Below are 18,377 nucleotides of genomic sequence, written 5' to 3' on the forward strand. Positions count from 1 at the left end.
TCTTTTACTGACCAGCTTTTTGAAGATGCCGATTTCATTTTCCAGCAGGATTTGAATTTATTTAATACAATTAATACAATTTAATACAATAATTGAACTTTTTTTGAGATGCACCATAAATAACAATGGTTATTTATGAAACTATAACAGTAATAGGTCTATGTATTGCTGAATTAATAAAAAAACAACTGATAAAATGATATACCCCTAACCTTAAATAATGCTGCAATGTGATAGAATTTAACAGTGCAAATTCCTCCAAAACAGAGAAAACATCTTTCAGAAATATCTGTATCTTTTAAAGTGTTTAGTGTCTATAATAAGTGGGGTTATTATAGTACAATTCCAACCCAGAGCACACTAATTTTCAAACCTGGCTATGGCCGTGGTGCCTTCCATTCCCCCCAATGTGATTCTCCTTTTCACAGTTTGGCAGAAATGATGGGTGGTTCCAAAATATATGGTCACAGTAAAAGTTTACAGTTGCCAGGGTGCAGGGTGTGGGTCAACTTACCCCACTCTCCCCTCCTTCCATTGAAGATAAGGCAGAAGCAGGCTCAGAGAGTGAGGGAGAGCCCACTCTTATCAAAACATCTAGTCTGAAAATTATGAAGAAGAAGACTCGTGTCACTAAGACCAAGCCACAAACTATCCTAAAACTATGCTGACAATCTGCCTCTGAATTTAAACATTTTAGAAACATTTGATGATAATGATCTTTTTAAAGGTATCACCTTTGGTTTTGTAGGTTACCCAAACACCTGATTTTCCTTTGATTATATACTTGTTTTTATTAACCAGCTGGGCAAAAAGTAACAGCTGTTCTTGCATTTTTTTAATTACTATCAGCCATGATTATTCTACTCTGTTAATTAAAAGCCTGTTTATATGCATATCCGCTAATTGTTTTTAAAAAGCATACATGTAAGAGGCTGACAATAAGCTGAACATATACTTTTTAAATTAGTGACACTTGTCCAGCATTTTAAAATCTTATCAACTGATATTTTTTATTTTCAAAACTTTATTAGAATATGGCAATATAATAGTGTGCTTAACAATATTTCCATGAATAAATTGCAGGGTTTAACAGGGCCCTATGACTTTCATGATGTGGAAAACAGAAGAAATCGCGAAATCCAGTGATAAAAAATGGAATGTTAGGCAGAATGCCATGGAATTTGTACTGCTTGTCCATTCTGTTTAGTTCTCAGCTTCTCTCATGCCTCTGAATCTGATGAACATCCTTTAGGCATCAAGGATTAAGAAACGCCAACTATAGAACTATACAACCTCATGAAATCACCTGCAATCATCCTACATTCTGTTTAATCACCATGCATATTTATGCAACCAAAGAGACACTTTTATTTTAGTTTAATTTACTGCTAGATCAAGAGCATATCAGCAACAAACAGCTTGAAAATCAGATAAAAAATTCAAAGCACATAAAATATTTACTGATGGTTCACATAATAGGAACACAATTTGGAATCACAATTAGTATTGCTCAGTATTTTATACTGTGATGCAACAGGCTTTGACTGGGCTATCTATCCGTGACTGTTTTAAAGTGATGGATTTTCTGAGGTCTCTCAATAACTGAACTGTTTACCACACTCTTTTTATACACTCTTAGATAAGGTTTGTCGCATTGTCATGCTGTTCAAAATATCAGCTACCCGACATCAGTAAAATATGATTCAGTACAATAATTGTGCTACAGTCATTTCTGTTTTCTTTAAAATTTTATCATCAGTCATGATCACAAGAAGACCAGAGAGGAAATGTCTCACAGTGCGTCATGAGCTTTTCTTTCAGTTCACGCATACAATACATTTCTTTATATCCATTCTCAGTTCTTAACTAAGATGTTTTCTTCTGTATTTTGAGCCTGATTGCTTTAAAATCCATATTTATGACAACAATATGACTTTCATAAGGTCCTGTGTTTTTGTATATTAGAGCATTGATCCGATGGAACATTTTCAGCATTTAGTATCATCATTTACTCACCATGTCTTTCCAAACCTGTATGACTTTGTTTTTGTTGTTTTTCATTGTCTGAATATCATTTCATATAAAGTACTGACTTGCATAGCACTGAAAAAAAGTTCATTAAAATATCTTCTTCTGTGAGTCACAAAGATTTGGAATGACACGAAGCTGAGTAAATGAATTCATTCACTACTAGCACTATAGACTGTTCCCCTTCTCGAACTCTCAGAAGACAGTGGGGTAGCCGTGGGGATCAGACGAGCATTTGATTGGTCGCTGCCCTTTGCATTCTTTGACCATCATTGGCTGAAATGAAGGGGAGAAATTCTTATCTAGAGCACACAACCCTTCCTCCCAGTCATGAGGTGCTGCCATGGGCTAATTCTGTACTCGGCACTCGTGTTACCCTGAGAGAGAATGAAAAAGAGTGTGTCTGAGAGTGAGATAGAGAGGGAGGGGCAAGCAAGGGGTGCCCAGGGGGAGTGAGAGGGGGAGGGGGTTGAGAACGCAGAAGAAGCAACAGCTTGACATTCCTAGGGAACCGGACAGAAGGAAAGTCTGAGACAATGAAGTACAGAGGGAAGGATGAAGTTGAGAAGCATGGAAAAAGAATTAAGATGACTTAAAGGAACATAGCGGCTAAGAAAGGAGTGGGGGAATTTGTTCTTGTGCAAGACAAGAAGACATGAGAAGAAAGTGGGCTGATAGATTAAGAGAAGCGCAAAGGAGCAGTGAAGTGATAAAAAGCCAGGCCTGTCAGTAGAGAAAAGAGAAGGAAAAAGAGAGCAAGTGCCAGATAAATTGAGAGTAGGGAGCGTGAGGAGATTAACAGTCTGAGAGAAAGAGAGAAAGAGAGAGTAAAGAAAAGGGTTCAGTCGTCAAGAAACAGACTCAGAGGACGGCAGAGCACAAGAGGAAGTGGTTGGCAAGAGGAACCTCCGCATTTAAATGAGAGCACATGCATGTCAGCGGCTATGTGTGCGCCAGAGCTCGTGTGTGAGAGTGGACGCACGTTATGAGGACTCTTATGCTCTGGTTCCTTCCGATCTTCCTTCTGTGCTCCTTCTGCAGTGTGGCCTTGTGGATATTCCTCTGTAACAAGTGAGTATATCCATTTCACCCGGTGTGTGTCTTATCTGTCCTTCTATTTGGAGAGTGAACTTTAAAAGGCCTGAGTGTTACAACAGAAGTTATTTTTCTGTCAAGTTAGTTACCAATCAATTTTTTAGTAAGCAAAGGCCACTGTAATCATTGTATTGTCCGATACACACAGACATTTGTTTAGTAAAAGACTACATTACTTTGTTACGAAGGGATTTCCATATGCAAAGCAAGACGATACTTCTAGAAAAAAGGCTCAGTGCTTTCGAATGCTGGAAAGGTCTTAAATTTGGACTTTAGATGTTTGTCATTTACACTGCTTCAGTAAAGTTTTGTATCACATTTTACTTTAGTAAATAATTGAAAGCTTCTTTTGCTTGTCTGAACACTGATCTCTTAAATTCAAATACTTATAAAGTCATTCAACTTGATCACTAACTTTAGCTTTTCAAAAGCTTCATGTATTCTTTCAGAGACATCCCTTTATTCATGTATGTGTATATAGACCAAAAATATTTATTAACATAGATATAAATAATATTTTAGCATATATATATATATATATATATATATTTATTTATTTATTATAGGCATGTAATGAATCAGTATTGAATCATTTAAGGCAAATGTATCTTTGTGCTATATTACAATAACTGTTAATGATTTAGTTGCCTTACATCAACTGACCTTTAAAAAAAATAAATACAAAATAGTAAATTGTGAATATGTAATAAATGAAAAGCTCCTTTAACTCAATCCACAAGTAAATCATGATTTATAGGCTATAGGCTGCAATACAGTTCTGCATTTCTTGGGACAGAACAATTACTGAGTGAAACATAATCAATTCTATTATGAATTACAACCATCTTCAAATTAACCAGGATAATTAAATTAACAACTAAATGGCATCTATTACACGTCTCTCTATAAAACATAATTATGATTGGTCAGTCGCAGTATTTAGTCAGATTCCAATGGCAATGCTGTAACTCTTGTTTTAAACAAAAACAACTGATTGCAAAATATCTCTTACATAACACATAATAAACACTGTATTTTCTCCAAATATTCCTCAATATACATAATATACTGCAAATGCATGGGAATGAAAAGACAATTAATTAAAAAATGTATGCATATCAATGCAGAAATTCAAATCCGGCTAAATTTATTTTGTACATCTGTTTTCTCAATCTTTGAGACAGTCTCTGTAACACTTTGAGTATTATCACAGTCACCATAATCGATGATCAAATTCCATAATAAATGTAATTTGATAACATTCTCGCTCTCAAGTCGGCTGGAACACAATAAGTGCACTGAAGAGCTCAAAAGCACGGTTTGTTTTAGGTTAGAGCGTTCTGAATCTTGTCATGTTTATGATATGAAAATACTGTGAGAAGTTGGATCAGATAAAAAAATTTCTTTAAAGTAACTTTTTTAGGTTACTGAAACAACCAAGTATTTTGTCGGTTAAACTTACATTTTGAAATATTGTTTCTAGTGTAATATTATATTGTGTGTCTATTTGTATCAGTTATTTAACCTGCTTTAACAAGTGCTTTACATTCCTTGAGGAAATATATAAATGATTATCCATGGCATTACAGAGGGCAATGTTGGGTTGTTTTCTGTCATGGCTGTAACCTTTCACTCATTATGTGCTGTAACATTGGCAACAGCAGCCTTTAATCACAACAAGGCATGTGGGAGATTAAACACGCTGAGAACTGCACGGCGTCACTGAATCACTGGGTGTTCCATCAAGGGTTATGTGATTTAGGCTTGTTATTTAGATGCCAAATTACAGGAAACAAACTTAAGTCTTTAATTCTTAGTTAAGTATAATAAAAGTGCATTTTGGTAAATTACCTCAGTAACATTAAAATGCTAAATAGCTAAATAGGCCTCATTAAGAGTAAACCTACAAATAGATTATAGCCTGAGTTTGGGAAGTCAGTGGTCACCTGTGGCACCCAACAACTCATGCCAGTTTGTCTGAAGTATGAAGGTAATAAAAAAATTATTTTAACAAGGATGTTTGTGTTTAGATTCAATGAATTGCTCAGAGAAACATTCTTATCTTTTTTTTTTTTTTTAAACATCAGTCTTAAAGTGTCAAATGCAATATTTAAAAAAAATTAACAAAATACTACATTTAGACCATAGGATCACTCTCAGCTCCGATCAGTGTAGTTTAACCAAGCTTGAGGGTTCAACTCAAAGACACCTATCTATATTTTGCAAATAGCATGCAAGGGAGGCAGAAAGTGATATGTATGATATCAATGTTTTCTGTAGGATTTTTTCCAAGTTGTGGTGGCAGGTTAGTTTCCTGTGGATCATGTCTCCTTCCCCCTGCTGGTTAAACCTCCCCACCCAAGAATCATGTGCACTCGAACTCAGAATTGAATTGATTTAAACTAAAAAAAGACATAAAAAGTAAGTAAAAAAAGTAAAAAAGAACAAATAAATGAATGACAAGTAATAGCACAAACAAAAACATTAACAAAATAAAAAAAACTGAAACTAACAGTACTTTCAGGAGTGATGATATTACTGCACCGAGGTCGATGTGCTGCGAAGTGCTCTTCTGCCATACATGATAGTCAACATTTTTATCTGCTTAGGAAATCCCCAGTTTATTTTGTGTCACCATACTTACTCGTGCAACTATACATGTAACCATCTTTAAATAGGGAAACATGGAAGTGTCACTTCTAAATTCATTCCTGTTTGGATCATAAGGAATGAATGGTGCTAATCTAAATGCTAGCATAGTGGCGCCGCACACTACAGCAATTGAGTGCATGGACTGAGACGGGAGAGGTACGTATCAACTCGTCTACTGTAAGTTGAGGAAAAACATAGTGGAATATGGATTAACTTTGGCGTTTTCCTTGAAGTCTTCCAGGTCGGACTAATAGTAATATTTAGATACAGAATTATTACTGTTCAACTGTAAAATAAGACTGGATAGTCCTCACTGTATAAATAAACAGTAATGACAGAGACCGCAGCAGGTTTGTTTAGGCTGCTGTCTCTTTTAAGACCTCATGCACGGATCTAATATACTGTTACATGTGCGTTTTGCTTCTAAACAGTTTACATTCACTTAATAACATATATACAGACTAAGTTCAACATAAACTGACTGTGTTTACGTGAACACTTGCCAAGACGGGTATTTTGACATAATTTTGTATGTATTTGGCCATTTACATGCATTAAGGTGCAAAACATAACTCTGTAGTTAGTTGTGCCGAATTTCAAGTCCTGCTCTGTCTCCTCCACTAACGTCCCGACTGTGAATGATGTGAGCAGCGTCACTATGATAAACACTGTGATGGGGTAAAACAGAAAGTACGGGATGGACAGAAAGTAAAAACTAAGATAGAAAGATAAAGGGAGAAATATGTAGTGAGACAGAGACAGGTTGTCTGCACAGAAATTATCAGTGCTCTCGCACAGCCTTTAAAAACCAAGGACATGGGAACTAGCTGTTGTTAATGCTCTCCTGATAAATTCAATAGTTACTGATATTTTAGCTGCTGTTATATGAGCTGCAAGCAAGGCCATAGCCAGGCTCTGACAATGAGTGAAGTCTGGGGTGGGGTTAAAAACTTTGCTAAAATAACCTGTACAAGTCAAGTCACCTTTATTTATATAGCGCTTTTAACAATACAGATTGTGTCAAAGCAGCTTTACAATATCAAATAGGAAAATAGTGTGTCAATAATGCAAAAGGATAATAGTAAACACAAATTTTTCCATTAAAGGTAGTTCATCATTGAATTCAGTGAAGTCATCGTTTAGCTCAGTTCAATTTAAATAGTATCTGTGCAATCAAGTCAAGGATATCGCTGGAAATGAAGTGTCCCCAACTAAGCAAGCCAGAGGCGACAGCAGCAAGGAACCAAAACTCCATCGGTGACAGAATGGAGAAAGTTCTCCTCTGGTCATACGAAACCTGCAGTTCAATTCCAGGCTGCAGCAAAGTTAGATTGTGCAGAAGACTCATCTGGATCCGTGGTCTTGTCCCGATGGCCGTCTAGGAGACAAGGCCTTGACTGTGGATCTGTCTCTGGGGCTCATCTAGTTGTGCTGGTCTCCGTTTACATTCAGGGAATTGTACAAATACAACTCATTACAGACATGTAGATGTTGTGAAAGATGTTTTCTCTGTTTTGGAGGGATGAATATTGTTAATCATACCATATTTACTGCATCAAAATTTGTTAATACTTCACTATAGTTTAGGGGTGGATAATTTGATAAGTTGTTTATTATTAATGCAATAATACATAGACTATTACTGTTATAGTTTTCATAACCATGGCTATGAATGTTTTTAGAATGATTTTGTGGAAATGTAACTAACTACTAAACTTAATGAAATTAGACTTCTTCATGGCTAGTGTTTGCGTATTTCATTTCATTCTGCAGTCTACTTGTTCTAGACCTTTGTATTAGCGTTAAATGCCACTGTTTTTGATAACGTGAATGTTGTGAGTTCGTGTGGGTAAGGAAGAGGACAAGGGGTCGGCTGGACTGCTGACGTATTTATTAACATAAATTAAACAAAAAACTTTTCTAACACCATATGGTGACTTCTATTATGCTGCGTTCACTCGGTGCTTTCGCTTTCCGGCTTCCGGTTTCCGGTTTCCGGTCTCCGGTCTCCGGTCTCCGGTCTCGATTCCCGTCAGCAGTCCCACTCTCTCTCACTTGCTTCCGTCTCTCCTGGCGTTTTATACCCTCTCCACGCCAATTACTAGAACAAGCAACAGGTGATGATAATTTCTGCCCAAACCACTCACTTACCGCTCGTCTCCTGATCCTCTCTCCCGCTGCAGACTTCGCTAAACCACGCCCCCCTTGCCACAGTGAATAACATTTCTGACGGATAATATATTTTGTTATTCTGTTAGCAATGTGTCTGTGTTCTTTTTTGATTACTGTCAGTTTAAGTACAGACGATGCAGCGTTGCCAGATAATACTATCAAAAACAAATAAAAAACTACTAAATAAATAGATAAAAACAACATACTCAGTTCAAATATTTTGTAAATAAGTAAAAGATATAGCGAACCTTAAACGTAAACTTTCCACTTTATAAACTTTCTTAAGTGTCAAATTAAGTAGAAAAGTCTGTGCTGATAGCCTTGTGGTTGGCACAACTGCACTTATGGCTACCCGAGTTCGATTCTTGTCTCAAGGTCCCCTCTCAACACTTTCCTGTCACCTCTCCACTATCCTGTCACATTAAAGGCATAAAAGGCCTTAAAATATAACAAAAAATAAATTAAAAATAACAACAGACTAACACATGTAACACGATCATCTGACATAAAACAGCATCAAAACTTTAACGTTATGGAATAAAATGTCGACCGATGAAGAGGTAATAATAACAATCAAGCTTTGGGGTGTCGATCGACTCCATCTACGTTTTGATTATCATTCTGAATCCAATTCATAATCTTTTTCTCAGCTTTTTGTTTAAAATGTTATTTCTTTATTTTTTTTATGAAACTTACCCACATTAAAGTGTTTAAAAAAAAAAACGAATGCATAAAACTAGAATAAAATGTTTTTGATTACAAGCAGATGCCCTGTTCTTTCTTTGGATGTTTTGTATTTTCAGATATTCATACAACAAAATATATACAAATTCAAACCTAAATAGGGTTATAATAGTATACTTAGTTTACTTAAAGAAAACTACAAAACTAGTAGTTAACTGAGACTGTACTTCAAAGTATTTAATTAGTAAACTATCAATATACATATAAGTTCACTAAAAAGTATACTTTTATATACTAGAAAGTTGGCCAATTTAGTCCCAAGGAGTATTGAAAGTATACTACTAGAACACTGACATTTGTATACTTGCTACATAAAGTATACTTAAAAATGAGTAGTTCAGCCATGAAACTCTATTGGCACTCTAATTGGGTCAATCAAAACCCCACTCCCAGACAATCAGATTCTAATTACAATTACTGTGTGCCTATAAATCGGACACATACCATGCTCACCACACCTGTGTGTAATGTGTATCCTCTTCCTAGACCACCTCCTCCCCAGCACCACCTGCCTAGATCTGCTACAGGGGGTTCTTTCTCTATTTATAGCAGCATGTTTCCTTTTTATTTTATGATATGTGCATTTAGCCAAAGCAAGTCTACTTGCTTTGCAGCAGCAGCGTAGGAGATCTAGTCCGCCAAGAGCAAACACCTGATTTTCTAATTTTATCAATAAAGCTTTTTACAATCCTTTCCGAGAGTTGTCATGACTGAAATATACTTGACCTTTACTTAAGTATACTTAGTAAAATAAACTTGAAGTATACTACTTTTTGGTAAGGGGCATGCAAATATATCATAATGTGCATTGTTAATCTCTTTCTCTCTACAGTAATGTAAACCCTCGCCCTTCATCTAGGATTCCTCAAAAAAGCTCAGAATCATGCAAGGGATGCAGCAAGTAAGCTTTCACAGCACATAATGCCTGTTTTTTTTCTTCTACATAGCAGACACCAAACGGAAATACCTCCAGATGTTTTATACATTCAATTTATTTTCATATTTTCATATTAGAATATAATTATTTCAGGTTTGTGTCTACAAATCAGTTGTTCATGTTTACATTTCTGTCATTTGTCTTATAGAAATTAAACAGTTAAACCTGAAATCACTTTATGAATCTCTGTTTCATTAAGCACATGTTTGTGAACCACCACAGTATGTCATTTCTGTTTGTATGCATTTCATTTTCAGAGACAATGTATTTATTGCCAAAGCACTGGAGAACTACTCGCACAAATGGAAAAAAGATGAGGCAAACTTTAAAAGATTCAGGTAAAACAGTAGCCCATGAGATGTTCTCATAAAGGTTAAACTTTATTGGATAAGAGTAAAAGTATTGTTCTGTTGATTATGGATCGCATGAACCAGACAAATATGATACCGAAATGCTTATAAGGGGTAAGCAAAACAAAACAAAACTCCCTTGATCTTTTGACATATAAAGGAGGACACTGTAATATCAAAACATCCTGTAAGTTTCAAAACTCAAAACTTTCTTGTAACACAAAAACATATTGGGAGTTTCTGGTCTATAAACTATAAAAATATAAAAGCTTCTTTTTGTCTATTTATTAGATTTTCACATGAGTGCAACAGATCAGAATGAGCATCTGTTTCCTTCCAGGTCATTACTGAGTAGCAAATGTCATGCTGTGTCGAAGGCTGTGGTCACACAGAATAACACCCCACTGGGGTCAAATGTTATTTATGATGGAGAGAGGAGAAAGCCGCTACAGGTGACACAAGCCCTCTTCAACATATTAGCTAAGGTAGTGTACCAGCATTAAAACACTGGTTGAATTACTGGATGGTTTCTATAAATGAATTCGGAGTTACAGTGTGTGTTTCTGTAGGAGCAGCCCTTTGGAAATGCAACATGGGAGTCATGTGCCGTGGTGGGGAATGGAGGTATTCTGGCTAACAGCAGCTGTGGAGAAGAAATAAATTCAGCCCAGTTTGTCATTAGGTATGAATTAAATCAACCTGTATTCGATATAGATTACAGGCCAAAATTGTAGCTCTCTCTTTTTATTTCAGCAACAACAGTGGTCTAATCAATCTCTGTCTTGCATTTTAGATGCAACCTTCCACCATTGGATAACAGATATGAGAAAGATGTGGGCAACAAAACCAACCTGGTGACTGCAAATCCCAGCATCCTCCATGAGAAGTGAGTTTGTGATTGTGGGTTTGGCTTTAGTGACAAAAAAGATGTCATTCTGTTTTGACAAAGAAACAGTTTCTTGCTGCTATAAATGCAACAGTGCCTAATACATTGTGAATGAACGATTATCAATCCGTGATTTAAACTCACTTAAAGAATATTTTCAATATTTGATTTATGTGGACAGATGATTTACTGTGATTAAGGCTGATAAGAGAGGATCTAGGGTCCCTTGTCTCCAAAAATTTGATTGATGAGGGTCATAAAAGCCATCTGTTCTGGACACCTGTTTGTACACCCCCTCCCCTCCCTGTACAGCCCATTGACCTAAATATGAACTTATGAACCTAAGAAGGAATTTCGGTGAGGGAGGGGAAAATGTGTTGGGATCTATGTGTTTTTTTTAAACTCTGAAAAGGGTGAAATCATGAAAATGGTATAAGGGAAGTTTTTATTAAGGTTTTAAATACACAGTGCATTTAAAGAAAAAAGGTTATAATCACATACGAAATGCAAACAATGTAAAAACGTTGTCAAAGTTGTAACAAATGAAATAAAAGAAAACTAGGTTAGTGGTTATTTATCTAAAACAACCAAACAATTCAAAATAACTATCAGATATGTTTCGTTAAGCAATACGTGAAAAAGATGCGAGAGCTTGTAGCATTTCAATTTAAAAAGGTGTTTTGTTACCAGCTAGAAAACTAGGTTACAGTGTTTTATAGCATTTGTACCTTACCTCAAACTAAAAAAAGAAGTGAATGTAAAGTAAGGATACAAACCAGAAAACTTGGCGTTTGTCACGATGTTAGAAAAAGTTAAAACAAAAGAAAAAAGATGGTAGGCATTTACGCAGATTTAAAATAAAATACGTCAGACAAGATACTTGTCAAATCTCTGCTGTACTTTACCACTAAATACAATTTAAAAAATCGAGACTGTTACTGACAGAGAGTTAAACAAAAGAAAAAAAGACCTCACAGCAAAGTGTTACGACGTCTCCGGTAACGTTAGATCGACTCAAACAAAAAAAAAAGAAGCGAATGTAAAGAAATGATACAAACCAGAAAAGTTGGTGTTTGTCACGATGTTAGAAAAAGTTAAAACAAAAGAAAAAAGATGGTAGGCATTTACGCTGATCTCAAAGAAAATACATCAGACCTCGTCTTTAAAACACCGGCACAAGATACTTGTAAAACTATGTCGTACTCTACAACTAACTTTAAAAATCTAGACTATTACTGACAGAGAGTTAGACGAAAGAGAAAAAGATCCTCCGGCAGAGTTTGAGGAGCCTTCGTAATTTCTAATTTACTCATTGGAGTATTAAATTTGATGTCTGACGTTTTAATGTTTTTATCTGATCCACTACTTTCATTACCTATATGCGCGGGTATCCATACAAAATAAATATTTGTTTTTGTTTGTGTTCTGAACAAACTCTGTAAAATGACTGACAAATTGTCTTGTGTAGTTGAAGATTCGCCACACTTTAAACTTGAAAGTGCTGAAAATGAGTCTGAACATATGACTACTTTAGGTATATTAACGTGTTCACCCCACTGAGGAGCCAAAAATATGGCAATCTGACGGATGATTAGATGTTCTTTTTGCTATTCTATACCTAACCCTTGGAACATATGTGTCCTGTTTCAGGAGGTTTAGATCCAACTGTGTATATGAGTTACTTTAAAACTAGATTAGCCTATTTTACATTTATTTTGTTTTATGATGTACAGAATGTGAATGAAAATTTAGTGTAATCTCAGACCATATTTGTAAATCTAATAGTAACGTACGCCTTTATGTTTTTAATGTTTAAAGCATCGAATAAAAAATAAAAAACACCCACTAACACTTCCCCCTAACACCTCCCTATTAAAGTTGGTCGCAAAGGTTTAAATGTATGTTAAAAGAATTAAACAAAGTAACGTTTTTAATAAAAACACATCAGTTCTTATTTGATGAAAACATTCTACCTGGTTTTAATATTAGACCGATGTTTTTACTTTAAAATTAGGTTAACCTATATGATTTCCATCTCTACAAAAGTTCTTGATTTATTTTATTTTAATAAGTCACTCACACATACTTTAGTGGTCTAAATCCTTTAATATGTATTTAACGTTGTCAATATTAACTTCTGGCATTGCTATATCGTTGCTATATCAGTTTAAACCCTGTAGACGCATACAAATATTAAACAGGAATGAATTCAAGATGGGCTTTTCTTGCCAAAGAAACTTTAACAACATTACAGAAAAAGCTAAATATTTCATCTCAAGTAGTGCGTAGAAACGCGTCTGGTGTCTGGCATCTGATGTCTTTGTGTTTACTGTTACGACCATGTCAGCGAAGATTGTAAAACATCTAAAGGTTTTGGGGTTTGCAACTCAACTCAACTAAATGGTGTGGTGAAAGCTAAAAAATAATTAATAATAAATAAAAAACTGCTTCAAATATCTCTGCCTTCTTGTTAGTACGTCCCCTCCCATGACAGAGACCCCGGTTCGAGCCCCGCTCGGAGCGAGTTGTTGCTGCTGCTGCTCTCATTCAGTTCCAGCCTCGGGATCTGATTCTGGATCATAAATAAACGGCTGAATCTGACTGTTAGCCATGGTTTGTTTTGGATGATGGTTTTTTCCTCAAGGTAATGTCAGCTTCCACACGCTCTCAGCGCAAAAGCCTACTGGCGCTCGTGATTCTTTAGCTCCGCCCACACGTCACGCCTCCAGGCGGTCGTGTTTTTCCGGGGAAAATCGGTACAGACTATCTTTCTCTTATGAATATAATAAAACTAAAGACTTTTTGGAGTTATGAAGGATGCAGTACTACTCTATAGGTACTCAAGATTAACAGGAGATTGAGTGAAAATGAGCATTTCACCCCCCCTTTAATATACCTAAAGTAGTCATATGTTCAGACTCATTTTCAGCACTTTCAAGTTTAAAGTGTGGCGAATCTTCAACTAGACAAGACAATTTGTCAGTCATTTTACAGAGTTTGTTCAGAACACAAACAAAAACAAATATTTATTTTGTATGGATACCCGCGCATATAGGTAATGAAAGTAGTGGATCAGATAAAAACATTAAAACGTCAGACATCAAATTTAATACTCCAATGAGTAAATTAGAAATAAAAGGGGTAATAAAAAAATAATAATAAAAAAACTTAAATAGATATGTGGCAAATTAAATGGGGTGATGAGAATAAATATAATATTCAAAGAACAGTTGGAAATGAAAGGAGAATTTTGGAGATAGAAAAGAAAATCTCGCCATAGAATTGGACACATTGCATCTAATCAGTCATTATTTATAAGAGGAAAAACAAAGTGTCTGGACTTTGTGTTAAATGTGATCTTCCTGAAACAGTTGAACCTATTTTAATAAAATGTAAAAGATATGACAACGAAAGAATACAACTTACTTACACTTAATATAGAAATAAACCAGATCTAATTTTATAAAATGTTAAATAAAGATGTGACTATAGAAATGTTTCAATGATTAACTATCTCAAAGAGTCGATAAACAGGATTTAAAGAATCACTACTAAGTTTATTATTATCATTCATTTTTATTTTTATTTTATGTCTTATGTTTGAGTTAGTTTTCATTAACGTCAATGCTCCACACTCCTGCCCTGTAGGTGGCGGTAAATGCACCTAAAGCTTTGCGTCAAAATGAAGAAGAAGTGGTTTGAGTGGGACCCGACGTAAGCATTCTGAGTGTGTCGGCTGTGCTGGGAGGTTGTTTTACCGAAGGCTCTTCAAACTCTGCCGGAGGATCTTTTTCTCTTTCGTTTAACTCTCTGTCAGTAATAGTCTAGATTTTTAAAGTTACTGGTAGAGTACGACATAGTTTTACAAGTATCTTGTGCCGGTGTTTTAAAGACGAGGTCTGATGTATTTTCTTTGAGATCAGCGTAAATGCCTACCATCTTTTTTCTTTTGTTTGAACTTTTTCTAACATTTGCTTCTTTTTTTTTAGTTTGAGTCGATCTAACGTTACCGGAGACGTCGTAACACTTTGCTGTGAGATCTTTTTTTATTTTGTTTATCTCTCTGTCAGTAACAGTCTCGATTTTTAAAATTGTACTTAGTGGTAAACCACAGCAGAGATTTGACAAGTATCTTGTCTGACGTGTTTTATTTTAAATCCGCGTAAATGCCTTTTGTTTGTATCCTTACTTTACATTCGCTTCTTTTTTTAGTTTGAGGTAAGGTACAAATGCTATAAAACACTGTAACCTAGTTTTCTAGCTGGTAACAAAACACCTTTTTAAATTGAAATGCTACAAGCTCTCGCATCTTTTTCACGTATTGCTTAACGAAACATATCTGATAGTTTTTTTGACTTGTTTGGTTGTTTTAGATAAATAACCACTAACCTAGTTTTCTTTTATTTCATTTGTTACAACTTTGACAACGTTTTTACATTGTTTGCATTTCGTATGTGATTATAACCTTTTTTCTTTAAATGCACTGTGTATTTAAAACCTTAATAAAAACTTCCCTTATACCATTTTCATGATTTCACCCTTTTCAGAGTTTAAAAAAAACACATAGATCCCAACACATTTTCCTCTCCCTCACCGAAATTCCTTCTTAGGTTCATAAGTTCATATTTAGGTCACTGGGCTGTACAGGGAGGGGAGGGGGTGTACAAACAGGTGTCCAGAACAGATGGCTTTTATGACCCTCATCAATCAAATTTTTGGAGACAAGGGACCCTGGATCCTCTCTCTGATATATCAGATACAGTCTGTCGTACACGTGTATTTTTCTCCAATGCAGACTACTTTCTCTAATTTAACAATCCGTAGTGCATCAATACAGACTCTTATCAAAATCTAAAGCTCCACCAGCCAGTTTAGTTCAATATAAGAACAAATGACCCTAAAGAGCAGCTTGTTTTAGAGAATCGAAAAATGTTTAGAGCAAACAGTGTACAATTACCTAAATGCAGTTCTATTTATTGAATCAAACACATAGCGCTGAATTTAGATTAGTTAGGACATTTTCTGCCATCGAAATTAGTGGCTTACAACTATGAGATCAATGTTGATACTGATGGTTGTTCATATGACAATGTTTAGCTAAATATACACATTATTCTCTTTGCCACATTGTATTTCCTGAATTTCAAAGTCTTATCCAAGGAATAAATCATAGATAATATAAAATTAAATATAACATCTTACCTTGAGAGTTTGTTATCCCACACAGCAGAAATATATTTATAAATTTAATAACAAATAAAATAAAAAGAAGCATTGAAATGTTCTACAGTGTAGGGTCCTGGATTAATCTTATCATTAAATGATCATTAAACACTTGAAATATAATGTAATCGATTGAACAAATTGAGTGAAAATGTTTCTTTCTTTCAACAATCATTCAATGTACTGTACCTTTGATATCAAATGACTTACAAAAAAGTATGAATATACATATAAATAAATTATAGATATAGCTTATATTAAACAATTTTACATATTGTTGTAGTTAAGGCCTTTTATCAGGCTTCATTTATGGCACCTCTGAAAAGTCTAAGAAAATCTTCAAAAAGTTTCTGTAAACAATTTTTTTATGCATATATTATTGGGTACATCTTTGGCAATGAAATTTCTTATTTCTCAGGTGGGGTCTGTTTATTCCTTACTAAACCTAAATACTAAACACATTGTTAACAGAACCGAATTACTGTGAGAAATATTCAAGATTTTTTTCTCCTCCTCATCTGTTACAGGTACAGTGGACTGATGGAGCGTCGTCGTCCATTTGTGGAAAGCCTTCGTCCTTATGGACAAGCCTTACTGCTGTTGCCAGCCTTCTCCTACGGTCACAACACACCTGTATCCCTACGTGCCTTTTACACACTGGAGGACTTTGGCAGCGATAGTCTGCTGCCCGTTTTCCTGAATCCAGAATACTTGAGGAGTTTGTCAAAGTTTTGGCGTGAGAGAGGCCTTAACTCAGTTCGTCCCAGCACAGGACTCATCGTGGCCAGCTTAGCACTAGAAATCTGTTCTAACGTCCATTTATATGGTTTTTGGCCCTTCAGCAAACATCCAAATGACAGTCGGCCGATCACCAACCATTACTATGATGATCGGGCGAGCAAGAAGAACGTGCATTCTATGCCGACCGAATTCGAACATTTATCAAAACTTCACAAGCAAGGTGTGATTCACATACACCTTGGCAAGTGCCAACCCCCTTTAAGTTAAAGGCCTTCCTTGCAGTGTACTGCACACTCCTAAAGAATATACCTCACAGTTTGATTAAGAATACAACAGGTCACCTGGATGGGTCTGGAAAGACAGCTGTGAATGTGCACTGAATTTGTATTGCCTATATTGTTGTACACATTTGCTCAAAGCAGAAGCCATGACCATGCACAAAATAAATCATAAATAAATTTTTTTTTTAAGTTACTTTGACATAATATTGAACATAAAAATAGCTGAAAACGAATGTAATTTTTCTAGCCTTGGTATACTGTGAAAGATTTTCATTAGGAAAATGACTCCTAGAGCAGCACTCCTAAACAGTCCTTGAGCGGACTTGCCTTAGTCAGCTTTTTGACGTGCTCGCTGTTGGTGCTGCTCCAGCTCTGTTGCATTCATCACAAATGCCAGTCTGTCCTCTTTAGCAGTTATTAAAGGTGAATTTGATCTCAGCTGTTCAGAAATACCTGTATTAGTGGCACTGGATTATAACTCTAGACCTTGAATCCAGGACTCAGATCTCAGGAGATTGCAGAAATGTCTGGATGATTGGACACATGACACAACATTGTTACACTCAGAAACAACAAGTAGCATGGATGTGGGTTAGCATAACAGAGTAAGAATACGAGAGGTGTAAAAAATAATGGTGTACAAAAATCAAATGTGCCAATTTTGAATGCCCTGTCTTAGCACGGTATGATTCTTACAGCAATCACTGTAAATTAATAAAATTTGCTTTGAAATCTTAAATATCAATTTGTTTGATTTTTTTTCTCCTTTACCTTTTAACCTTAAAGGGATTTTCCCCAAAATAAATTTCTATCAACATTTACTTACTCTCATGTCAGAACATGAATGATAGATTTGAAGAATGTTGGTAACCAGACTATTTTGGTTACCTTTGACTCTCAATGTACTTCTTGTTGACTGAAAATGACAAAATATAAATCTTTCTGTGAAACATTCCTTTAAATCTGCAGATTTATTAGACTCATTTGTTCCGTTCTTAATTTGTTTCTCTCAAAATATTTTACAAAGTAAACTCTTGCTGACTCTTTCCATTTAAATGGGAATAAACACTGAGGCATTCAGGGATAGACTGATGAGAGTGAGTTGGCCAGTACAAAATCTTTTTGTGGTCAGATGTTCTCACTGGAGCTTGTTATGATAGAACAGCTTGGCAATTTGTGCCTTCTGAAATTCCTTTGCGTGTGAATAAAAGAGATTGTTGATGGATGGGCCCCAATTACATAAAACTGTACCGTCAAACTACAATGGA

General features: G+C 35.4%; 1 protein-coding gene across 1 annotated transcript; it reads left to right on the forward strand.

The window, feature by feature from the left end:
- The first annotated feature begins 2,476 nt into the window (after window positions 1–2,476).
- Window positions 2,477–17,848, forward strand: st8sia6 (ST8 alpha-N-acetyl-neuraminide alpha-2,8-sialyltransferase 6). The gene is made up of 7 exons (XM_026208039.1): window positions 2,477–3,099; window positions 9,524–9,592; window positions 9,886–9,966; window positions 10,319–10,463; window positions 10,548–10,660; window positions 10,772–10,864; window positions 16,615–17,848. Exons 1-7 carry the CDS (start codon window positions 3,014–3,016, stop codon window positions 17,093–17,095), a joined length of 1,068 nt encoding a protein of 355 aa, XP_026063824.1. The 5' UTR covers window positions 2,477–3,013; the 3' UTR covers window positions 17,096–17,848.
- The last annotated feature ends 529 nt before the right edge of the window (window positions 17,849–18,377 follow it).

This window comes from Carassius auratus, chromosome 28 (assembly GCF_003368295.1).
Source record: "Carassius auratus strain Wakin chromosome 28, ASM336829v1, whole genome shotgun sequence".
NCBI lineage: Eukaryota > Metazoa > Chordata > Actinopteri > Cypriniformes > Cyprinidae > Carassius > Carassius auratus.